A 24,841-nucleotide genomic window follows, 5' to 3' on the forward strand; every position below is an offset into this window, starting at 1 on the left:
TGCTGGGCAGCGCAATAAATAACCGGCATCATCCCGGGGGGCAGAGCCGCGCGGCCTGTCCCACGGCAGGAGCGGGCAGGAGCGGGCAGGACCGCCCCGCCCGGCCCCGCTGCCCCCGCCCGCCCGCGGGAGGCCCAGTTCTGGGAGAGCAAAGGCAACTCTTGGTGGCAGCTCTCCCTCTGTCCCCCTGCCCCGTCCCTATCCCTGTCCCTGCCCCTGCTCCTGTCCCTATCCCTATCCCTGTCCCTGCTCCTGTCCCTGTCCCTGTTCCTGTCTCTATCCCTGTCCCTATCCCTGCCCCTACTCCTGTCCCTGTCCCTGTCCCTGCCTGCCCAGCCCGGGGTCAGGGCAGGGTACAGGGGGAGAGCTCCGCTTGCAGAGATTTCCCCGGAGCGCTTCGGGACTGCGGGCGGTGCTCTTACAGAGCAGAACCCATCAGGTGTGCAGCAGCTGGACACACCCCGGAGCCCCTGCTGTGTCAGAGGGACTTGAAGGAGAAATAAAGGAATGAGAAACCCGGTATGAAATATATGAGTCAGAAACAAACGTTTAGAAGAGCAGATAATTTCCCCTTCTAAAACCAGCCTTGTTAAAGGACATGAAACATGACTGAAAAGGAATTGACTGCTCTTAGGATCAGTGTGCTCCAGGCTGTTTTACTGATGTGTCGAACGTTTCAAATGTAGAAATTCCTTTTCTCCACCCATGAGCCTTTGTTGTATTCTCCTCCCTGTCCAGCTGAGGAAGGCAGTGATGGAGTGGCTTTGGTGGCACCTGGTGTCCTGTCAGGGCCAGCCCAGCACAATCCTGGGGCAGCCACTCCATGGGGAGCACCAATGGACACAATGCCTGGGAAGCACCAGGTGATATTCCCTGTATTCCCTATGTTCCCTACTTCTGATTCCTAGAACTGAAAGCCAATGTTTCCAGGCTCAGCAGTGGCATGTGACAAAGTGACTGCAGTGTTTTCCTCCAGCACTGCTCAGGGTCATGGGGCCATTGCTCATTTAGGGAAACCTGTGCTCATACATGTGAAGAAATAGCTGAAATCACTTCTGGAGAAGCAGAACATGAATTAATAAATGTGGATGACACCAGTGTCACTGTCTCACTCTCTGCTTTACCAGTGAGCTGGGTTTGCCCTTAAGGATTATGAAGATCATACATGGGGGTGTGAATTGCTCATTAAACCAGAACTGCATCAGTGCCACGAAGTTCATGTTTGCTTTTAGATCCAAATCTGAAAGCACGAGTTTTTATCCAGGGACCCAAGAGTGGTCACAGTTGCAAAACTCAGTTTGAAAGCAGAATGGTCACAAGTGGTTAGAGGAGCAGAAAACTTCAACTTCCAGGAAATGAAGAAATACTTCTGAGGTTACATTTTCCATGTTGTCCTCACAACAACAGCTCCATTCCTACTGGAGTCCTGTGATATGAAACAGAAACACCAGGTTCCATGTTTAGAGTCATCTGGCAGTTCTGATGTCCAGTGTGCTACAGCTGTGGAAAACCCACTCTGGAAGCACAGAACTGAACAGGGTTGGTGCCTTTCCAAGAGATGAACTTGCAGGAGCTGTGCTGAGCTCCTGCTGGGCACTGGGACTTGGCACTGATCCATGCCAGGAGAACACACCAGCACTCAGCTCTGTGTGCTCAGGGAATTGCTACAGACCTACTCCACCACTTCTGATCAGCTCCATGTGTCTGAGCTACCAGGGAATTGTTTCCATCTTCACTTGTCCCAGTCAATTTTCTGTTCACTGCTGTTGAACATAATACACATTGTACATGAGAGTTGTGTGAGAATCCTCACAGAATTCCTGCATTTTCAGTAAACTGAAGCTGTGCATCTCTGATCATTGCAGGTTTGCATCGTGATGATTCTAACTGTGGTAGCTCTCAGTGGAATGGCAGTGGAACATCCAGGGTTACATTTTGCAGACTCAGTAGCTGTGCTTTTGCTTTTGAAGCTGTAGTAGTGTCCCAGGTGAAGCAGCACAGTCTGCACACATTCCCAAGTGTTCTGCTTTTCCACATCAGATAATTTGTTTTCCCTTCCACATCAGCCTGTGTCTCATTGCCCGAGTGCTGCCCCATGTGAGAGTTGGCACTTCACACTCTGTGTCCCCAAAGAACAAAGCAATCCAAGAGAGGGAAACCCAATCCTGAGCAGTCATTGTGCCCCCAAGAAGACAAACACAATCACTTTTGAGGCCCATCTAAAATACCAGGCTTTTCTCTTATGAAAGGAACTAAAACCTGTTCAGATTTCCATAAGTGCTTTACAGAATGTCAGCTGGAGTTTACAGGGAGAGTTTACTTTATTTTCAGTCCTCCAGAAATAACCACCTGTTATCCTGGTCCAACCCTCCCCCGAGAGAACAAACACATACTGAATTTTAAACGTGGAGACTTTGACCAGAGAAACCCAGAACCTTCTGTTCACTTCAATCCTGTGAAAATATTGATCCAAGCTCTCCAGCCCCAGGAATGTGCAGTGGGTGACACCCCTGCTCACCTGCAGCTGCTGGGTACCACTGGTGCCTTCAGCTGCTTGGTGGCAGCTGCTCCTTACTCAGCCTAACCCTGTGAGTGCACCAATGTCACTGTCTTTACATCATTCTTAGATTTTTTACTTCTTTTCATCCTCTGGATGCTTTTTCTCAGTGCCTGACCTGTGAGAAGTGGAAGATTCCTTAGACAGGGGTGTTGTTTCCTGGTAGATAATGTAACAGTTATTTTCAGCACTCTGTATGGTTATCATAACCAGAGTCTGGAGACTGATCTGTTGTCAGCCATCACTTTCTGGTTTCCAGGAGTGAAATCTGAAGGATCCTCACACAATGGGTGCCCACAAATGCAGTGCCTGAAGTAGCTCCTCCACTCCCACAAGCTGTGCCTGCTTTGCTTACTGACAACTGCCCTGCCATGAGGTCCCTGCTGAGTGAGCAGAGCTGTGTGCAGCGGTTTTAGTGAGTGCAGTGGTATTTACTCACCCTTTTGGGGCTGCAGGGAGCCAGCACACAAAGCCCATTTTGTGCCCAGCTCCAGGCCCAGCTGTGCCAGCAGCAACACCCAGGGCCTCCAAGGAAGGCAGAGCTGTCCCTGGCTGGCACTGCCACTGCCACCCCCAGCTCCTCCCCAGCCCAGGACACTGGGACAGCTTCAGCATCTGCAGTCTTTAGACTGAAGAGTTAAGTGACTCCACAGGCACTCGATCCATTATTAAATGAGAACACATCTCAATGGATCAAACACTGGCTGGAAAAACAAGGAACCCCCTCTTCACTCCCACAAACCTCCTCTGTCAAAGGGGGAGCCTGGTTAAAATGTTCCTTATGACAAATGCTTCCCTGCTTGTTCCTGCAGTTCCCAGCTCGTTACCACAGGGATATTTACCAATAATGTTTCTATTTTCTGATTGCATCATCTGAGTCAGGGATTTAACAGCTCCAGGGGCCAAAGGGCAGCACGCCCTCGGAGTGGTGGGGAGGGAACTTTGCCACAGGCTGCCTGTGACTCAGGAAAGAGTGTGATAAGAGATGCACAGGATTATCCTGTGTCTAATGGCTGCTGCCTTCCTGCTCCCTCCATTCTCCAGCTCTGCACTTGCCCTGAACCAGCTGCTGCTTCCTGACACAAGTTCCACCTGCAGGGCACTCTGGTTTCCCCAAAACAGCAGGATGCTGCTCTCACCCAGAATTCAGCAGAAAGCAAATACAGAAATACAAAGTTCCTGGACAGCCAGGATCTCTGGCAAGTGTCTGCCCAGATCCAGGGAACAGCACAGGAATATTCCCCCTTGAGCACATGTCAGCAGGCAGATTTGACTGTACATTGTAAAAGTGACTCCCCAAATGAGTTGGAGGAGGCTTGAATAAGAAACTTTATTCTAGTCTTAGAAAAAGTTAAGGCTTTTCCAAACCTTTTCAGATGCAAAAAGCATCTGAAATTGGATAAAGGTAGAAACTCAACAATGTGGATGTAAATCCTGATGGAATGCCCACCTTTGGGAGACATGGGATTAACAGCAGATATAGCTGCTTGGGGTCCTCAGTAATTATTTCTTCTAACACAAGATTATTGTCACAGAGTCAGCTGGAAAGTGAAGCCACTGGCACCAGAGTTTACAGAGAACTTTGGGTGAAAGAGAGCAGAAATGTCACACAGCCCTTCCTTCCCACATCCCTTCTGCCCTCACTTATTTGCAGCAACCTCAAAATCTCCCCATGTTCCAGCAGAGATCCAGAGATCTCCCACTAATGGAACTTCCATTTTCTTTCCATTTGGCTGGATCCCTCAGCCAGTGGGAGCAGCTGCAGACACAACTCTTGCCATGAGCAGGACTCGGTAGGATTCTGTGATGTCACCTTTCACAGTCAGGAGGGCTGACACGAGGGGGGGGTCACTGGTCTGCAGAGAGAACCACACAGAAACCAAGCTGGTCTTTTGGACACAGGAGACACGAGCTGATCACCTTCTAAACTCTGTTTCACATCTCGGTGTTCAAGGTACCAGTTACAGCTACAGGTGACAGGTGACAGCCACTGTGCTGGCTCCTCTCTGTCCCCAAGTGATGCTCATGCTGCAGCCAGTGAGGTATGACAGTGACTCAGCATTGTGTCCCCAGAGTGCCACAGAGACTGTCCCCACGTCACAGCCATGGCAGCTGGGCACAGCAGGAGCTCAGAGCTCCCAGACAGGGCTGGAAGGAAATGGATCCTGTCAGCCCCCAGTGAGTGCTCAGGGTTGTGCAAGAGCAGGGGTTACCAAGAGGCACGATGCAGGCTGGATACCTCCTGCCAGAAACTCTGCTGCCTCTTTCTGCTGTGAGGGCAGAAATCTTTTAATTTTGGAACCAGCTACTCATTCTGCCATCCCACACACGGGGAGTCAATGCCTCCAGTCCCCGTGAATGCCCAAGGAGCTGAATCAGGAAGGGCAATCACAGCCTCATGGAGTTGTTGGGACAGCACATCCAACCTCTACAGGGCAGAAGCAGCAGCAGCAGATACAGGGCAGTGGAAGAAATGGGGCACCCAGCAATGGGGCACCCACCAGGAGCTTTGTGTCACACCCCATCAAGAGCCTGGTGTGACATCCCCCAGGAGCCTGTGTGACACCCCATAAAAAGCCATGTGTCACACCCTCCAGGAGCCCTGTGTGACACCCCATAAAAAGCCCTGTGTCGCACCCCATAAGAAGCCCTGTGTGACACCCCAGGAGCCCGTGTGACACCCCCTAAAAAGCCCAGTGTGACTCCCCTCAGGAGCCTGTGTGACACCCCATAAAAAGCCCAGTGTGACACCCCCCAGAAGCCCAGTGTGACACCCCCCAGAAGCCCAGTGTGACACCCCCCAGAAGCCCAGTGTGACACCCCCCAGAAGCCCAGTGTGACACCCCCCAGAAGCCCAGTGTGACACCCCCCAGAAGCCCAGTGTGACACCCCCCAGGAGCCTGACAGCCCCCAGGAGCTCATGTGACACCCCATAAAAAGCCCACTGTGACACCCCCCAGGAGCCCTGTGTGACACCCCCCAGGAGCCCGTGTGACACCCCATAAAAAGCCCTGTGTGACACCTCCCAGGAGCCCGTGTGACACCCCATAAGAAGCCCAGTGTGACTCCCCCAGGAGCCTGTGTGACACCCCCCAGGAGCCCGTGTGACACCCCATAAGAAGCCCAGTGTGACTCCCCCAGGAGCCCTGTGTGACACCCCCCAGGAGCCCGTGTGACACCCCATAAAAAGCCCAGTGTGACTCCCCCAGGAGCCCGTGTGACTCCCCCCAGGAGCCCGTGTGACACCCCATAAGAAGCCCAGTGTGACTCCCCCAGGAGCCCGTGTGACAGCGGTGTCGCAGCCTCACCTGCAGGTCGGCAGGTGGCACCCACGAGACGCCGATGCGCTTGAGCTGCCCGCGCTCCAGGGCTCCCCGCGGGCCGGCCAGCTCGAAGCCCGCCCGCTGCAGCTCCGGGCCGCCGTCCAGGCTGAACTCCACGGCCTGGCACGGACACACGGCACTGGCACTCCGGGCACAGCGGCTGCCCTGCCCGAAATGCCCCTTGAAACTGCAGATACCCACTGTGACATTCATTGTGTCACCTTGGCACCAAATACTCCATTAAAACAACTGGACTGTAATTCATTTCTGGGCTCGAAATTCCATATTCCAGAATTGAGGAAGCAAACTGCTAATTAAGTTGGTTGCTGACTTAGTATGATAATGCAATTCCTTATATTAGCCCCTGAAAAATAAGCTTGTCAAACACTGTGCTTCTATAATATAAAATTTATCAGAAATGCTGAAAGCTGCTTTTTTAATTTATAAATTTGTGAATTTTGGACAGAAGGAACGAGCAGCCCTTTGCAGACTGTCAGGATCCCATACAGCCCCTGGCACAAACCTGCAGGTTTTATTTCCCTCACCTTCTTGGCTGCCAGCTGAGGACTCTGAATGGCCCCCACGGTGATCTCAGCCCGGGCTGGCTCTGCTGAGCCCTCCACGAACTCCAGGAGCAGGAGAAGGGACCTCACTGCTTCTTGTGGTCCTAAACAAACAGCAGCCAGGTCAACTCTGAGACAGTCAAAACTGAGCCTGTGGCATTTGGAACCAACACAAACTGCACCAGGATGGTTCAAAACAAAGTGATGTGGCAAAGCAGGAGTTGGCACAGACAAAGAGATCCTTTCACAGAGTTAGAGAGGAATTAAGGAAAAGGAGTTTGGATAATTTGCAATTGCAAACTGCAATTATTACTTGTTTATCAAGTTCCAGGCTCATTTTCTAGCCCATGGCACACACCTCTGTGTATTTTATTCCTACTTATGTGTGTTGTGCTTGGACTTATTTACAGCTCAGGAGACAGGAGCTGTTTGCATCCTGTGTCTGAACACAGATCCTGTCCCAAGAAATTAAGGAAGAGTAACTTCAAATCCCCAGAAGTTTCATAACAGGACAAACAGGAAAATCCAGGATATGTGATTTTATATGAAATAATTTCTTAAACATTTAATACACCTCAGAGAATGGCAGAAAGCAAATGGATCTTAATTCTTCGCAGTAGTATTACATTATAATAATTTTTTCAAAGAAGCTGCAGAGAAGATCATCATTAAGACAAAACTACATTCAAATGAAGATGAAAACTTTCCTTATGAGAAAGTTTTGAGGTATTTTTGTGTATTATGAATATATGCTGTAACTTAATGCTTATTTTTTCAGATTCTGGAAAAATTGTCTTTAATTTCCTTTTTTCTTAAAGGAAGAGGAACATTCCCATGTCTGATCCCTCCCTGTTCCACAATAAACACTGGTGGCACTTTACCTCTTTCCAGCGCTTCCCGTGGTGCCACAGCTGAGGTCACAGCCAGGGACTCCACGGGCACGTCCAGGGGCACTCCCCCCTCCACAAACATGGGGTGATCCCGGGCTGCACCCTTCAGCTGGATCTCGTGGGCTGTTTGCTGGGTGAGACAGGAAGTCCTGGATGCAGGTGACAGCTCGGGTCACCTGAGTGACGCTGGCACCTGAGCCAGCAGCACCAGGAAATTGTAGCATCGCCTCCCATGTGAACGATCCCAATGATCCTAATGCTGGAGTTCTGCACCTGCCCCTGGGCTTGTCCACTCTGGCACTGCTGTTTGAAACAACCTGGGACATGTGCCTCAGGAGGGCACTGGACAAACGATTTACACACAAGCCACTAAAAGAGGCAAAACTTTTCTGTGGCCAAACTTGGATCAAGTGTCCGTTCACCCTCAGTTTATCCCGCCGTGCATTCCTACCTGCAGTCAACCCCACAGCTCTCGCTCAGCCCAGCTTTGCAGTGCTGCTGCTGGGCATTAGTGGTCACTCTGCACCAACTTTTGGTGTCCTGGCAGGGGCCCAGGGCTGCCCGCGGCGCGGCCACCTGCGCATCCGGCCGGAGCATCCCAGGGCAGCTCCGCAGATGGAGCCTGGCACCGAGCGGCTGCAAGAGCAGCTCCCTCCTGCTCCTGCTCCTGCTCCTGCTCCTGCTCCTGCTCCTGCTCTGCTCCTGCTCCTGCTCCTGCAGGGACGTGCTGGGCAGGTGGAGCTCCCCTCTCCCCTCTGCTCTGCCATTAAATGCTCCCTGCAGGAGCCCCTTGGCTCCCGTCCCCTCCTGACCGTGCCATGGGGTGATGGTGACAGGGATGGACCCACGTCACTGTTTTTATCAATTAATAACTGAATATCTAAACGTGAAAAATGTCAGAGGGTCCCAAGTGTGCCCTTTCCACCCTACATCAATTCATCCAATATTTAGACTGTTTTCATCATCCTGATTGTCTCACCTTGCCAAAGAGCAGAACCTTGAGACGGTCGGAGTAGTAGAGACTTTCATGATCAGGACTGAAAGTAACCACAAAATCCTGGCTCATCCCAGCCTCAATTTTTCCTTCTGTTGGAGAGACACTGAACACACTGAAGCCATTATAGTTCTGTGTTCCTGGTAAATAAAAATGAGGATACAGATAAGAAAGGAGGACATTTTACTTCTTCATAAATTTAAAACCCATTTAATTTTTGTTGGGACAGCAAATAAATAAGAGCTGATACATGGCTTTGCAGCAAAACAGGGTGTTAGGAACACCAGATAAATCCATCCACCCATCAGTTTGATGCATTAATCTCCAGAGGAACTGAAGCAGCATCACCAACCCTTCCTATATTCTGACATGTTTTTACACATCTGGACATCTTTAAATGTAATCTTTAATAGGCAATTACTGTGTGGGTTTATTTAGATTTCAACACTAGTATCTCCTTACTTGTGGGTATTTGGTCAGGCTGCATAAAGTTACAGCTCCCCATATTGAAAGAATTACTACAGCTCCTACTGGGGAGCAAAATGAAGTCTTTAATTTCAGGGCTGTGACGCCCCACGTCTGACAGTAGTGTGCTGTCAGAGGACACAGCTACGCTGCTTTACACCTCCTGAGTCTTTAGCAGAGGAAAAAGAGGCAAGAATAAAAGAAAGTTTACCAACAATCTCTGTTCTCTGCAGAGAGGATGTAAGAAAGGAGGGAATTTTCTGCCGGTCTCTGTCCCGCGTTGGTGAGAGCGACTCCAGTTGAACAGAGAACAGCAGGGTCAGGCTGGAAGTGTTCTTTATCTGGGGACATTCGTTCACACAACAGCATTTGCATGAAGGAAATTGATTCTCAGGCCTGTAAGGTCCATAGTTTGCAAAGTGGCTGAATTTATTTTGCTGCATTAGTGCAGCTCTGAGTCCCCATCTGCCACCAGAGGCTCAACCAGTGCTGCCCATAACGTGCCACACCAACCCTCTGCATCAGATACTGGGCTTTGCTTAATTACACATTGGACAAAATCTGGGAGGAGACAGTTGGTGTTGTCTTCCTCCTCACAGCAGGAGCTGCTGCTGTGCTCTGCAGTTCAGCACAGAGGCCTTACCTGGATTGTGGCAGTCACCGTGTCCCTGGCCATGACGTATCCCATGTCCAGCACCTCTCCCACGGAGCACTCAGTGCTTGGCACCACCCCGTGCCCAGAGAGGTGGAGGCTGAGGTTGGTCTTGGCCACTTGGATGTCCAGAGTTTCCAAGAACTGCCCAGAGGGTGCCTGGGTTAGTCCATGTGCTCAGGGAACCCTCACCCCTCCAGCTGAGCCCTCCCAAAGGACCATCCCCAAACTGAGACAAGATCCAAATGTTGGGACAGGGAACAAAGGTTTTTCCTGTTGCTAACACGTGTGTGTCACAGCCCTCATGTCTCTCCTCCTTTCCCCCACTGCTCTTGTATCTTTTACTCACCCATTTATCCTCACTTGGACAAAAAGAGATGATGAGGGGTTTATTTTCACCTGGCTCAAGCATTCCAACTGTTCTGACCAACAGGAAGGGGCCATTGGGGTTCAGAACTGAGAACCCCAGCTAAAACAGTGCAACTCAAGGAAAAAAGTTCATAAAGATTGGGAAAAAAGATATGAGAACAGATTCTACATATTGTTTACATGTCTTTGGTCTGAACTGAGCATCTCTAAGCCTTTGAGAGATCAATAACTAGAGAGAGAAGATGAGCTGGTGCTTTACTGTCCAGCAGTTCCTCCTGCAGAGGCAGAGCCTGATTAAGCAGAGGCTGAAGGCTGAGCTCACGTGCTCCAGACAAGGATACTTCCAGCTTCCCTGGGGAGATGTTTTCTATTGTAATTCTCTTCATCATTCTGTGGCCTGCAAGGAATGAAAACACTTCCCAAAGTGAGGATGCTCATCCCTCCCATTCCTCCCCCTTACTTGTGCTCCTGCCTGAGCCAGACTCATCCCAGGCCTATGGCTAAGGCACCACTCAAAGCTCACCAAAATGCTTTCAGATTGGGCCAGTCACTTCTGGAGCTTCCAGGTCCTTGTTTGGGGATCAGATCTGCTCTTCCATGGGCCTCAGCTGGCCAGAGGCTCCTTGTTTTCCACCTAAATACCCACTAAGGGCTAATTTCTATCCTGACTTTTGAAAATGCAAAACTGCTGGGAAGAACTCACTGTCAGAGAGAAATAACTCCAAACCAAATTCAAACTCCATACCTACAGAAACATCCCCAAAATCAGCCACGTTGATCCCGGAGTCAGAGGTGATCAGAACAGGTGGGGCCACAGCAGGGCAGTGCAGCTCCAGGTACAAGGTGTTGTGAGGGCTGCAGAGAGAGCAAAGGCAGCTGGGGAATAAAAGGACAGAGCTCTGGGATCACAGACACAACAACAACTGCCAGGGATCTGCTCTGTCACAGGGAGTGACAGCACAGCACAGGGCTCGGTGACCGACTGTGCCAGAGCAGAGATGAGCTACAGCTGCCTCAAAGTTTTCACACAATTATTCCTTCAGCTGCTTTGATATTCATGTGTTTGATTCTTATCCAACTGGTGGGCTGGGAGCATGAGTTTCTACCACTGAGCTATGAAGTAATTAAGAGCAAAAAACAAATTTCTCCCCCAAGTGAATAAATCAGCAAGCCCACCTTTTCCCCCCCACATCTCTGGGGGATCCAAGTGCACCCACCTGCAGGTTAAGTTCCCAGAGCCCTCCTCTCCACTGGCATGGCCACTTGCAACAGAGCATGGGATGATGTATTTGTTAAAACTCCCTCTGAAACTCCTTGTCAGGAAAGCCTGGGCTGCCCTATAAGCATCAGAACTAGAGAATCCAGGAATAGGAATTATCTCAGTGAGCGAGAGAGCAAAAAAAATCAAATAAATATCTGCTGAGCTATTTGTGATTATTGTTTCTTAGTCACACATTCAAATTTGAATGTAACAGTGAAATTAAATGACTGTCAGTAATGGACCCACCCTATAAAGTGCTTGGCTTTTGTTGCCAAAAGAGAATAAAAATGAAAAACCCAGATAACAAATGTTACACTACAGATTGCAAAAGCCTCAAGACAATTTCCTTTGGTTGAATACATCAAGTATTTCAGTGTCTTCCAGTACTTCTACATCATTTCAATGACATGTAAACACACAGGATCACATTCCTCTAATGCAGTCTGTAGGCAATACTTCTAAAATAGGGATTTTATTTTTACAATCTCTGCTGAAAGTGTTTAAAAATTATAATTAATGGATTGCAATGAACATGGGATTTTAGTAAAAGATGTCAAAACATCCAGTACAGCCAAATGCCTGTTGCTTCAGTATGTATTTACTTCCAAATACTGACAAATTCCTGAGACTGGGCAGAAGGGTGGCTCTGAGAAGCTGAATTCCCTGCTGCACAAGGGCCCTCAAGTATCAGATTTTGCATGTGAGTCTCCCAGGCTCCAGGCAGCAATGCTGTTGATGCTGACTCTCCCTGAGGTGCTCACACTGCACAGGGACTGCTTCAAATGCACATTTCCCAGCAGCATTTCACTGCCAGCACTGATGCTGACCATGACCAATGTGCTGGACTGTGTAAGCCCTCAAATTAAAAATAGAACTTATTCTCTGCCATGGATTTGGGCCATCAGCTGGTTCTGGTAGATCTGTTCACAAGAGGTTTTTTGAGTAGTTTCTGTTGGTCCCCAGGTTGAGCTTTGCAGTTGCCCTTTCCATAAATCCCGTGTTGGCTCAGCCCCATCCCCCCACAGCCCCAGCTCCTGCTCCCTGACAGATTCTTTGAAGTCTTCAATCCTTCTGATGCATAAAGGGATTCTTTGCCTCACATGAGAGGGTACAGCTGTGTGGCTCACAAGCAGCACTAATTTTGGAAACAGCCTCTGCAACACAGCTGAAGCTGTTCCCTCTCCAGTTTGATTTCTTGTCTACCTACAGCTTTAGTAGATTTATTAAACTACTTCTAAAGAGAATGCTGTCTGTGTAGTACAAGATGATTCTGTTGACTTACTCAGGCTTTAACTCTTCGGGTTTTGGCTCTTTAGGGCTGTGTAGAGAAGCCAGGCTTTTCCTGCTTCCAGTCTTTCCTCTGGAGATGGAAATGCTCAATTTTTTTTGCTCTTTTTTTGAATCTTTCTTCTTTTTGCCCGTTGGAGACTGAGGGGGATCACTGGAAATCTGACCAAGACAGGAGTGAGCAAAGACACAGAGCAAGGAGGTGACACAGAGCAGGGGACAGGGGACACCAGGATGATGGTGACAGCCCACAGACACAGTAGCTACTACAGACAAATTTCCAATAGTGTAAAGTTCAAAAATTAGGTTGAAATGGACATATTTTACTCCCTCTTAGAATAAGAGGTCTCCTCTTGGAGCAGATGAGTCTCTATCTCATGGGAATTTTACCTGTTTATCTCATAATCCAAGACAACCACAGGTGCTCACATAAATTAATTGACCTAGGGGTTGCATATAAATTCCATGGATGCTGTAAATCTTCAGGAAGTTTAGAAGCTTTTTCTTTCTTTCTTTCTTTTTTTTTTTTTTTTTTTAAGAGTATTTCAGTTGGCATTTGCAATAAAACCCTATAGGAATACTTTAGAAATTGTGAGCATGAAATTAAATTATTGCTCAGTGAACAGACCACACACTGAGTGCACAGTCACACTCATCCTTCACAGGCAGGTCCCCCATGGACCACAAGCTTGGGCTTCATTAATATGCAAAGAATTTTATGATAAAAATACCATCCAGAGAAACAAATATCTGGAAGTGCCAGACCAGCAGCATGTGCTGTTCTTAGCATTCCTTACTTGTGCTCCTGCCTCTGGCACAGCTGCTGTGCTGAGCCTCCGTGCTGCCTCCTCCCTGATTTGCTGATCCCACAGCGCCGGGCTGAAGGACACTCGGATGGAGCTTTTCTGGGAATGTCAGAGCACACACAGGAGTGAGGGCACAGCTCAGCCCCCAGGCACGTGGGACACCTACAGAGCTCAACAGGAGCACACAGACAAAAAGATCTTTTCACAGAGTTAGTGAGGAATTAAGGAAATGGAGGGTTTGGATAATTTGTAGTTGCAAAGTGCAATTGTTACTTGTTTATCAAGTTCCAGGCTGGTTTTCTAGCCCATGGCACACACTTCTGTGTACTTTATTCCTGCTTATGTGTGTGTGCTTGGACTTATTTACACAATTCACACAAGTGCACTTCTGCTTGGAGGGAAGCACAGCATCCTCAGGGTAAGGGCACTTGCAGCTCTTTGGATGTCCAGGATGTTACAGTGGGCTGGGTTTACGTGGGCAATACTTTTGATATTTAAACATTCTTCACATAAATCACAGTGACAACACTGGGGACAGAACACCCCCATAAGGCATTAACCAGATTTGGTGCTTAACCCTCCTGTCTGATTTAAAACATTCTTTCAAACAATACAAAACATTCCAGCTATTCTAACAACAACTGATGTTTTGAGCTGTGTTTACAAGTGACAGCCTTTGTAAGGATGCAGATGATCAAAGATCTGTCAGAACAGCTGACAATTAAAGTGAATTTACCTGCCCAGGCAGCACAGTTCCCACAGAAGGTGCAATGGTCACAGGGCAGTCCTGGGGCACGTGGAATTCAAAGGAAGTGGGGCCAACTGGGACAGGGCTCCCTCTGCCAATCCGTGGGACAGGCTGGGTGAGGGGGCTCCCATCCACGTGGGAATTGAGCACTTCCAGCGTGGCTGAAGACACCGAGTTCAGGGCTGTAGCAGCAAACTGAACCAAGGAATGAGACAATTCAAGAGGTGGGTGGACTCCAACTGCTTTGCATGACAGCTTGAATTGTCTAAAAATAAACACATGATAAATTGTCTCAGCATAAAATAGTGTCTTAATCAGCCCGGAAAATAGGGAGCTAATCCTGTAGTCCCTATTTAAGCAGAATTTCAAGCTTGCAATGGGAATTTTGCCTAAAGATGAACAATAATACTATCTATTTTTAATGCACAATTGGCCAGAGTCCCTGCTTGAATTCTTCCTCTGTGAACTTCTGGAAATACATCCAGTCAAATCAAAGTTTATGCCATCATTATTGCAGTAGCAATGGCTTAAAGCATACAGCATTTTTACAAAAAAGAATTCCTTCAGTAGTTGTGCTGAAAAAGCAGCAGAGCAGGATGAGGGGCTGGAGCTTTGGTGTGGGACAAGGATGAACTTGAGGAAGGCTGGGAAAAGTCATCTCAGTGAAGACAGACGTGAAAACCAAAGATGAAACTAAGAGGCACTGAGCAACTCTTGCAAGTGGAGAATTCCCACCTGCCTCAGGTGCTTGTCCCAGCCTCACCTCCCCAGGGCAGGCAGGGATTCAGTTTCTGAGCTGGGTTAACAGGGGGAGCCCAGTGACATTCAGATTTTAGCTTCCCTGCTCTCCATCCATTAACACACCTGTTGATCTCTGTCCTGCAGGTGAGCTCAAAGCTGTACTCTTTTGCCTTGGTGGCTTTAAAGATTATGTCCAGTGTCAGACTTTCCAGGGGAAGAATAGTTCCAAATCCATCGTTGGGTTGAACTTCAACAAACTTCAAAATGGCAGAATAAGAAATTAGTTAAATTATCAATTTACTAATAAATTCAAATAAGACATTACTGGAGAGATTAAAAAAAAAATTGTTATTAAATGTGGAACTGTCAGGAAAAGAGAAACCTTCCAGGGAGAAGATTTTGTCTGAGTCAATGTCCAGAGTCTGAGGGGCAGATTTCTCATTTCAAAGTAACTCAAAAGGAATTAAATCCATTAACTCAGATTTCAGGAGAATCCCTTCCCCAGCTTCTTCCCATCTGTGGAAATCACCTTGCTCTAATGCTTATTCACTCTTCATAGAATACTGAATGAAATATGATAAAAATCTCAGCAGTTGGCCCATGTCTTTGAGAGCTGATTCCTGTCTGAGGCAGGGTCAGGAGCAGTTCCACACCCACAGCTGTGCAGTGGTTTGTGCTTGAGCTGAAGATGGTTCTAGAAAGTCTCCCCAGCACACTTCAAGCTCTTCAGGAAACACATGCTGGGAAGTAAAGCTTTCATGAAGCTCAAGCTAACAATTTCTTTTAGCTACTCCTTGATTTTAATCCCTAAGCCAGCAGAGAACAGGACAATGCCCAATTAACTGCCAGGTTCCTCCAGCCCACATGAACCCAGCAGCTCCTGCCATTAAATTTGTGCTTCCACATCTTCCAATCACTCAGAAAGTGCCCAGGCATGGCTTGGGATGGTTCCCAAGGAGCACTTTAAAGGGAAGCCTTTGGGTATTTGGTGCCAAGTGGGCACATTCCTCAGCCACAGCCCCAAGCCTGTTTTATTTAGGGGTAAAAGTGTCCCAAGTGTTCTCTTGGGAGATCTCTTGGTGTAAAAACCCAGGAATTCTGACATAAAAAGGTGAGGAACAGGAAAATCTCCTCCCAGGGGGTTGCACTGTGTGGCAAATGCAGAGGTGTCACCCAGGGAGATTCACACACTCCAGGACAGAACTCCACAGGAGCAGGATTCCCATGGGGCTGCAAGAACCAGTCATGATTTATTTACACTCACACTGAACACGTTCCCATGACACTGAAATCTATTTTGACAGCAGAGGGGGTGTGTGTGGGATAAGTCCATACCTCTGGCAGTCCCACAAATCCAAACTCCTGTGGCAAGATGGATTTGTTTGTTAGGGTGACATTTGCCTGCACAGCTTCATAGATCGTGCAGTATCCAAAGCTGATCTCTGCTGGGCTGATTTCCAAATCAGAAGTAGTAACAATGGCATGGACAGTGAAATTAACTTTTTTAGCCTGAAACAAATGCAAGAGAACAGGATAAAAACCTCCATCTGTGGGCTGTAAGGACAGGATTTAAATGAAATGTCATCCAAAAGGAAAAGTGCAAGAAAAAGTTACTCTGTTCCTTGACAGTATCATGAGATCATCACTGAGGAGAAAGGATTTCTCCTGTATTGCAAATATGAGACAAGAAAAAATGATCAAATCTATAGCAACACTTCAAGCATCTTTTACTATTATCACAGAGCCTCAATTACTAAAGAACTAATCTAGAATTAGGTATCATTAAATGAAAATTCACTAAAATAATTTACATAAATTGTCAGTCTGATTATCAGCATCATAAAAATCCCTGACCTTGTCCACGATCAGGATTGTCACTGGGGCCTCCAGGATTCCTGTCTCTGCATTGAAATAGCTCCCTGCATCTTCAGGAAGGGACAGCCTGAAAACCCAAAAGTACAAATCCAGTCAGTGCCATTTAAAACATTCTGACTATTTTCTCACTAAGGGGAATAATGAACTTTTGATGGATTATTTATGAACAGAAAGAAAAACAAAGTGAATCCTGTTACTTAAGGTCTGAAAGTTTTATTATTCACAGCTTTTAGTCTTCATTTAATTGCCCTCAAATTGGAGGATTCACCTGGTTAAGTATCAAGTCCAGTTCTTCACTGAAGGGAATTCTCATTAAAATTCTGCTTGCAAGATAAATTCAAATATTAGAGAAAATGGAAAAAAGAATGGTGGAAGAAAATGCCAATCAAAAAAGAGTGACCTGTGAAGTCCCACCTCCTGACCAAGGGAAAGAAGATGCAGTCAGGTCAAGAATATTCTGGATTTGCCCCAGATTTCCTTCAGCCTGGCACCCCCTGGCAATGCTCTGAGCAGGAGGGCATGGGCTGCAAGGCAGAGATGTCAGAATTATTGACCTTGTACAGTTATATTGGATTTTTTTGGTTTTTAAAGACAGGATTTTGGACACACACAGGATTTTAAGGGCGGTCACAGAGGTCAGCATCCATTTATCCTTTTTTTTAAAATGCCAGCCAGTCATTTAAAATTCTGAAAAATTAAAAGCTTATTCTCTAATCAGAATATAAACCCTGTGCATCTCTGCTGCAGCCCTAGCATGCCACCAACCCAGCCAAGGCAGTGGCTCCCTCTGGCCACTGAGGTTGATGATCAGCCTGAGGCAGAACCACTTTGTATCCCAAATCAGAGATATAAAATGAACAAACCTGGAGCCCAGCAGTGCCTGATTACCACCCAGCCTTAGAATTTATAAGGAACATGCAGGTTTTCTGTAGGTGAAGCATCTTGCTGTCACGAGCTCCATTCCAGAGCTTCAAGCCAAGACAATACAAACCTGGAGCATTTTTAGCTCTGCTGCTCTATTTATATCTCAGAGCACCAGAGTGAGTTGCTTCCTCTTCTTGGGTCTCCACAGTGCTCATGTTCTACTACTACTCATGGAATTGCATGCAACTCTTTAATGTATTGTTAAAGAATAAAAATAACACCCACTCAGTCACCATGGTGATCCAAAATCTTGCTGTTATTTTGCAGTGAGGGTGATGTTCAAAGATGTTGGGAAGTTCTTTACAAATAGAACTGGGGTTAAGTGCAAGGGAGGAGTAGAGCATCAGCTTTCACTTTGTCACAGGACATCTGAATAGCAGAAGAAATTAATTTTATAATAATCCAGAGGGGGAAGAAAATACTTATAACTGCATGGACACAGGGATGGACTCTAAATTAGCTGCTGTACCTTGGGGAAAAGGTCCTGGAATCCTTCAGAAAGTTCTATGAAAATGGCATAATTAAAGAGAAACACAAAAGACAAATCAGATTTAGACTGCCAGTACCTGCAGGACTAGTTCCAAATGCAGGGAACTACAGGATGTGGTGTTTGGGAATTCTGAAAGGCAGCAGAGTAGAGAACTTGCCTTCAACTAAGCAGGAAATGTTGGCTTCAAGCTCCCAGAAGCTGGGTTTGGGAACACCTGCCCAAGAATGTCTGTGTGCACAGAACACTCAGGAGAAGTTCCCAAGCCTTCAGGCAGCTCCCTGCTCCCTCAGCACTGCTGAGTGGGGGCTTCTTTTCCCTCTGGTGTCACTTGTAACACAGCTGCTCTATTAATAGAGCTCCTGATGCCAGCTCACTGCGAGCCCTCACGGAAATGTGTCACTGGCTCAGTGCTTCCCCTCAGCTCCCAGCACTCCCTCTGCACCAGGTCTTTAAAATGAGCTGCACCCTCAAACAGCCAGATACTTATTTCGTGTGTCAGAAATGCCTTAATCTCAGCAAATCTCCTTTCTGAAGCTTCTCCGTTTTTAAAGGAAGATTAAGGTTCTAAATGCAAGCTCTGCCTCCATCCCCTCGGAGAGGGTAACGGTGCCTTGCAGCAGCTCAAGTTCAGGAACTGGAATATGTCACCATGTTACTGTTGTTGGAATCTGATGGGATTTGAGATGCTGCAAGAACTGTAAATACTCTGAGTTCTCTGAATACAACCCTGGTGAAAATGTTGCAGTCAGGATAGAATCCAGAGGTGCTGAGCACCTCTGTGAGAATCCAAACACATCCACAGGACTAAGAACCCACATCAAAGAAGCAGCAGGTTTGTAGCAGCAGTCAAAGCCATAGACACAGAATTCCATATGTCATTAATTATTTTTTGAAAAGAAATATCCTGCTAAATTCTTTAGGATGGCAATGATGAGGTAAATAAAATGAACAGTGGCTGATGTGAGCTCTGGTATTTAAATTTTTAGAAACTGAAATTGTTTCCTATCCCTGAGCTATGTTTGTATTTGTGTATGTTTTGTAAAATGGAGAAGCAAAACTTGCTGGGATAAAGCTTTTAGCATCAGATGTTATATAAAACACCATGTGAAATTCATTCAATACCTTCATCATTTGGAGAAAAACCTGGGGAGGAGAGAAATGGACAGGAAGCCCAAGCACTCTCACCTTAATTAGCAAGCACAGGAGTTCTTGTCCAGAAATTATTCAATCAGTGATCCATGAAGCAGCCACCTGCCTCAAAAACCTCCCTCCCGGACAGGAATAGCTTCGCACAGAACGGGAGCTCGGAGTGTCACAGCGCTGCTGTCACCACAGGGGGGACATTGCCTCACAGCCCTGGCAGCCAAGCTCATTTCCTCCTGGAGCATCTGGCAGCTCCCAGGGGGACAGGGGGGAGACCAGACCTGCACTGCAGCAGCACTGTGAGGTCCAGCCTGGACAGCAGGAGGGAACAACAACCCTGCTCAGCTTTTCCACTGACACCAGCTGAAATCCTGACAGATTAGACTTGGGTTAATGTTGGTTACCTGGGCAGGAACTTGAGCTGTGCACTGAAGGATGACTGGGCCTGGATGTAGCCTGTTTTTGGAAGCAGCTCCATGTGCTTGCTCAATTCTCTGCACACCTCAAACTTCAAACGCAGCGTGGTGGTTGCTCTGCAAACACATCAGACGTGTTTGGGTGGCTTTGAGGCCACTTCAGTGACTCTGGAGGCTGAGCCCTCCTGCCCCCACCCCTGCATTGTAATCAGAACAATCCCAAGCTTCCTTTGAAAATGATGGGCATGGAAAACTGCCACGGCAAACTCACACAGTTGTGTTCTCTTTTAAGTACAGAAAACAAGGCTTGGAAGTTCTGCAACAAACCCAGCTGTAGCAAACAGTGCACAAACTGATCCAAAGAGAACTGTCAGAGCTCAGCACAGCTCAGTCAGGTCGGGGCAGTCAAAGCCAAGCTATTGTGAAATATCAGCTGATTATTTGCTCCTAACATACACTGGCTCTATCAGGATCAATAGGATGACTGAACCTTGGTGATTTCTTTAAACAGATGTAACCTGTCCTCCAGCAGCAGAGATCCTGCAGGGCTGGAAGTCACAGCGTGGCTGAGCTGGTGCTGCCAGCTCCTCTGCTAAACCTTGGGATCAATTTGCCCTGGGAATGGCACATTGGAAGCCAGGAATCCTCTGCCTGTCTATGAATTCTGGCCCTATCACAGCACAGCAACAGCCATGGATCATCCCCTGCTTTGGAATTTTATGCCTAAGTGCAAAATTGCCGAGCAATTTACAAATATTTCAGCTTGTCATTCTCCTTCCCCTGGACTGGTTTCCAAGCTGTCAGGCCAGATGGTCTCCTCTAAATCAACAGCTACAGCAAGTGGGGCTGGGAGCCTGCAATGATTTCTGACTGTTGACAATCTAAGAGAATTATATACTACTTCATTAAATCAGTGCAGATTATAACCTGCCGAAGAAATTACTTTTTAAAATTATTTATATTGAACACAATTCTGATAAGACACTTTCACCCTTTATGCTGCTTATTTTTGCTGCCTGATTACCAGGGTCTTCTTGACCAGAAAAAAACCCAAACAACTAAAACCAATGTTAGCAATATTTTACTATTCACCAGAGCTTGCTGGGACATTCCAGTTCCAGAGGTATCTGACTCACTTGGAAACTTTATTTTCCCCTTGTGCTACAGCCTACAAGTCACAACCAGTGGATACAGGCAGGCTGCAGGAGGAATCCTCCTGTAACATCAAGGGAAATGTCAGGAGCTCCTGGAGGGAGAATCTGCTCGGGCCACAACAGAAGGAGAAATCAATCCACTTTTGCAGGATAAAAAGTTGACACATGGTATTCCTGCACATGAAATACACTGAATTTCAGCCCACCTGACTGTATAACAGGAAACTTTTCCTAACTATGGAAACTGGGTGTCTTGACCTACCAAGGTGCTAAAGACAGGCTACTACATATTAAGTGCTCTTAATTTAGTGAAACTTGGCAAAGGATCAGCAGGATTTCCCCCCCAGTTAAGAAGTTTTGCCCTAAGCAATTTGACAGCTTCTATCTTTGAGATCCTCTTGAACTTTTAAGTTTCATTAGGAGAGTTATTCTGCTTCTATACTTGTAAGTTTTATCCCTGGGTTATCTAGACCAAGTAAAATCACTTACATAACAACTTGTGCTTGTCATATCTGTAAGCTGAATTTCTGAGATAACAGCTTTACTCATTTCTTTCCAACTGTGAAGAATCTCTGCAGTCTGTAATTCTGGTAAGAGGTTTAGAATGGATGCCTTCCATAGAACCAATCTCTCCCCCACCCTCCCACAAGCCCACCCCAATCCTATTGAAATAGACTCTAAGAAATGCAAATTGTTAAAATAAGAATTCCATAGTGACTGCATTAGGTGGAGGGAAGACACCCAGCACCTGAAGACAATTAAATGTTCCCATAACTACTTTTAATAGCAGGAAATCTCCAGAAGCCAAGGAGCTGGAATATTCCCTTTACATCACAGTGCAAACAGAACCAGTCCTCAGACGTGACTGGCTTGGACTCTGAAACACCCAGATATTTTTCCCCTGTCAATCACTGTCTGTTCACTCTGTGTAATCAGAGGGATCTGTCCTTCCAGTGGAGACCTTAATGCCTCCATGGGTCAGGAAAAGCTGCACCTTCCCCATATTAGAGTGAATGCAAAAGGACTGACATGACTTATCCAGCATCTGACTCCAGGTCTGGAAAGACTCTTGTGAAACTGGCTTGCAGATCCTAAGTCCTCCCAGGACTTTAATTGAATGCAAAATAGCTGAGAAACAACAAAATATTCTTACATAAAATTCCCTGGCTGAATCAACCCAATGTACACTTAATTTTAAATACATTTATCTCTTTAAACGTTTAGTGTGCAAATTCCACATGAGGAAACTGTGGATTTGCTGTTCCCTAAGGGGCTTCACAGCTCTCCCAAAGAACAGGAACAGCACTGGGAATCTGGCAGGGGTGGGGAGGTGTGTGGCTACCTCATAGCGAGGGCTGGTGTTGGGAGTCTGGCTTAGCACGATGCCCAAATTTTTCAGAGCTCAGAGGGCTTTCAGGATGTGCCCCTGCAGTGCCAGGGCCAGGGGCACCCAGGGCAGCTCAGCTGCATTGTCAGGGGCACCCAGGGCAGCTCAGCTGCAGTGCCAAGGCCAGGGGCATCCAGGGCAGCTCACCTGCAGTGCCAGGGGCACCCAGGGCAGCTCACCTGCTGCGCACCTCAACGCTGTCCTGGTACAGCCGCTCGTACAGGCAGATCCTGAGGTCCACGCTGGGCTGGGGCACCCAGATGGGCACATCCTCAGAAACTCCAATGGCACTGAAGCTCAGCTGGCAGGGCAGCAATGGCAGGGGATTAGTTCTGTCAGTCTCAGATTCTTACTGACTTACAGCAAAGATTTCTGCTATAAATTCAGCTGAGTAAAATATTTTATTATTTGTAGTGCAACAGGTTCTTTAATGAGGCAGACCTAGGAAAATCATTTGCAAAGTAAACCCAAGATGTTACAGTGACCCAGAAGAAAAACACAATTATACTTTGGGTAGGATTCCTTGACAGGGAACATGAAAGAAGAGCATCTGCCCATGATATTGAAAAGAAGCATTTAAAGTGCTTTTAGCTGAAGTGAATGGGCCCCAGTCCAGGCTCCCCGGGGGCTGCAGCTCATCCAGGCAGCACAGAAATGCAGGAAAGGCAGCAGAGGGCTGTGCTCCCTGCAGAGCCCGGGCCTGGCACCAGGGCCCACAGAGCTCAGCCCTGCAAAGCTGATCCTGGAGGAGAAGGTGCCCACGGGAGCCTCAGCAGGAGTCTGCAGCTCCTTCTGCAGCCCGAGGGACAGCCAAGAGTGGCTGCTGAGCTGCTGGGAAGTTTGTCTTTATTTTTTGGCAAGCTTCTGTGAACTGTTCCAAGCAAAATTTGACTTCCAATAAAATTTAGAATCACAATATGCTGAAGTGGTAACTAAAGTTGTCATCTCTTCCAGTTTTCACACATCAGCTTCACTACTGCCTGATAAATAATTCCAATTCTGATAGATCAGAAAGAAAATAAACTAGGTGGGCTGGGAACAAGGGAGAATACTACCACATTTATTTCCAGGACATGAGATGTTTTCCATTAGTATGTCTGATAAAATGGGAATTTCAGGATTATTTGCATAAAAATTAAGAGAATTAGAAGGTTTAATAAACATCCTAGGGACATGAGATGTTTTCCATTAGTATGTCTGATAAAATGGAAATTTCAGGATTATTTGCATAGAAATTAAGAAATTAGAAGGTTTAATAAACATCCTGCATCAGAAATAAGGGCTATGACTTACAAAGCTACCTCCATAAAACCACCTAATACATAATTCCTGGGAAGAGCACAAATGAGAAGACTTTAACAAGCTTTGAAGCAGGTCACTCACTGGTTTGCAGTCTGGCTTGTCAAACACGATCACAAACTCTGCCCTCACGTCCCCAGGGACAGCTGGGACAAACAGGACTGGGATTTTCACTGAGCTGAAGGGTCCAATCTCACCCTCAGTCACCTGAGCAACAACAGTGAAACTCTAGAAATTGCACTGAAATAAAGAGGCTGTACATACTCACTGTACACACACTCCACCACACCTGGTTTGTAACTAAACTGAACTCACTGTGCACAGGAAAAACCAGAATTAGAACAATAATATGGCTCAAATCTGACATTTCCCAGACATTCTTCCTGCCCCTCCTTATGTGTTGTCACCAGACTTTGTTTAACCACAAAATCACATAGCAGAAAAAAAGAATTAATTGTGGCAAATGCGAATTGTCACAAAAAGTTCTATGCTAAAAGGTTTTAACCTTTTTTAAAACAAAAAGTTAAACCTTTTGTCTCTATAGATCAAAAGAAAGGGGGAAAGTGTGCTGTGATTTCATTTTAAAAATTAACTATGGTACAGTGATGTCCAGTGGGCATGGAATGACCATGTACTTGAGCATTTCTCACCAGAGCAATTTATTTGATGTAGGCTCAGCCTAGTGAAATCTTGTCTAGATCTCAGGACATTCATTACCTTTCCAAGCATAATTTCAATTGGTATTTCTCCAGGAGAAAGTTCCACTAAATTATCTTTATTGTCTGTGTCCAGATCTGATCTGGTATTTAATTCTCCTTGATCAAGTTGTTCTGGGGAAAGAAAAAAACACAAAACAACAAAATGCTGGATGTGTCCATCAAAACCAATATCCAACAAGTACATTTATTTGAGTCAATATTGCAAATCCAGGCATGTATAGCCATGATGGGAAAATTGGAATGTTTGGAAGAAAACATTTGTTTGGCCATCCAGCTTTAGTCTAGTTTGGAATTCTACCTGAGCCTTCCACTGAGTAACAACATGAATGGTTCAAAAATACAGACTCAGCTGGAAGTGGGGATGGCCTCCAAGAGCAGTTTCAGTGGGATAAAGGAATGCAGCCAGAAGGACCTGCAAAAACCACCCACAACCTTTCCATGGAACTTTCAGCTTCCTGAAATAGGAATGATCAGTATTGGGAAGAAACGTTAAAGTACATAGATAAGAAAAAATTAAGAAAGTTTTTCTTCTACAAGACTGGATTTTATTAAGCACATAGTAAACATTAGGAATGAGATGGAAAATGTCTGAGGAGGTTCATCTTTCTGCTTCCTTGTTCCTAGAATTACAGACTATAAAAATAAACCTGTCATGTGGATTGCTATTCTGAGAAGTGGGGATTCAGTTGCTGAGACAAGGATGATGTTAACAATTTTGCAATTTCTGAAGCTGGTTGGGTTCTGTGTTCTTCTGAGTCTGAATTGTTGATCACTAATG

The 24,841-nt window shown here is 46.6% G+C and overlaps 1 protein-coding gene across 1 annotated transcript in view; it reads right to left on the reverse strand.

The window, feature by feature from the left end:
• Positions 1–3,952: 3,952 nt before the first annotated feature.
• Positions 3,953–24,841, reverse strand: part of CFAP74 (cilia and flagella associated protein 74) — a 35,722-nt gene continuing 14,833 nt past the window's right edge. The window contains exons 19-39 of the mRNA XM_041463660.1: positions 24,062–24,174; positions 23,429–23,551; positions 22,225–22,346; positions 19,493–19,621; positions 16,511–16,598; positions 15,992–16,165; positions 14,780–14,913; positions 13,904–14,180; positions 13,159–13,266; positions 12,357–12,523; positions 11,031–11,165; positions 10,559–10,668; positions 10,155–10,210; positions 9,794–9,913; positions 9,436–9,588; positions 9,004–9,133; positions 8,313–8,467; positions 7,325–7,463; positions 6,426–6,547; positions 5,866–6,000; positions 3,953–4,413 (exon numbers count right to left, since the gene is read on the reverse strand). Of these exons, the coding sequence (XP_041319594.1) occupies positions 4,300–4,413; positions 5,866–6,000; positions 6,426–6,547; positions 7,325–7,463; positions 8,313–8,467; positions 9,004–9,133; positions 9,436–9,588; positions 9,794–9,913; positions 10,155–10,210; positions 10,559–10,668; positions 11,031–11,165; positions 12,357–12,523; positions 13,159–13,266; positions 13,904–14,180; positions 14,780–14,913; positions 15,992–16,165; positions 16,511–16,598; positions 19,493–19,621; positions 22,225–22,346; positions 23,429–23,551; positions 24,062–24,174 (2,804 nt within the window). The 3' untranslated portion in view covers positions 3,953–4,299. The remainder of the gene's footprint in view (positions 4,414–5,865; positions 6,001–6,425; positions 6,548–7,324; positions 7,464–8,312; positions 8,468–9,003; positions 9,134–9,435; positions 9,589–9,793; positions 9,914–10,154; positions 10,211–10,558; positions 10,669–11,030; positions 11,166–12,356; positions 12,524–13,158; positions 13,267–13,903; positions 14,181–14,779; positions 14,914–15,991; positions 16,166–16,510; positions 16,599–19,492; positions 19,622–22,224; positions 22,347–23,428; positions 23,552–24,061; positions 24,175–24,841) is intronic.

This window comes from Pyrgilauda ruficollis, unplaced genomic scaffold (genome assembly GCF_017590135.1).
Source record: "Pyrgilauda ruficollis isolate IOZ18807 unplaced genomic scaffold, ASM1759013v1 scaffold169, whole genome shotgun sequence".
Classification (NCBI taxonomy): Eukaryota; Metazoa; Chordata; class Aves; order Passeriformes; family Passeridae; genus Pyrgilauda; species Pyrgilauda ruficollis.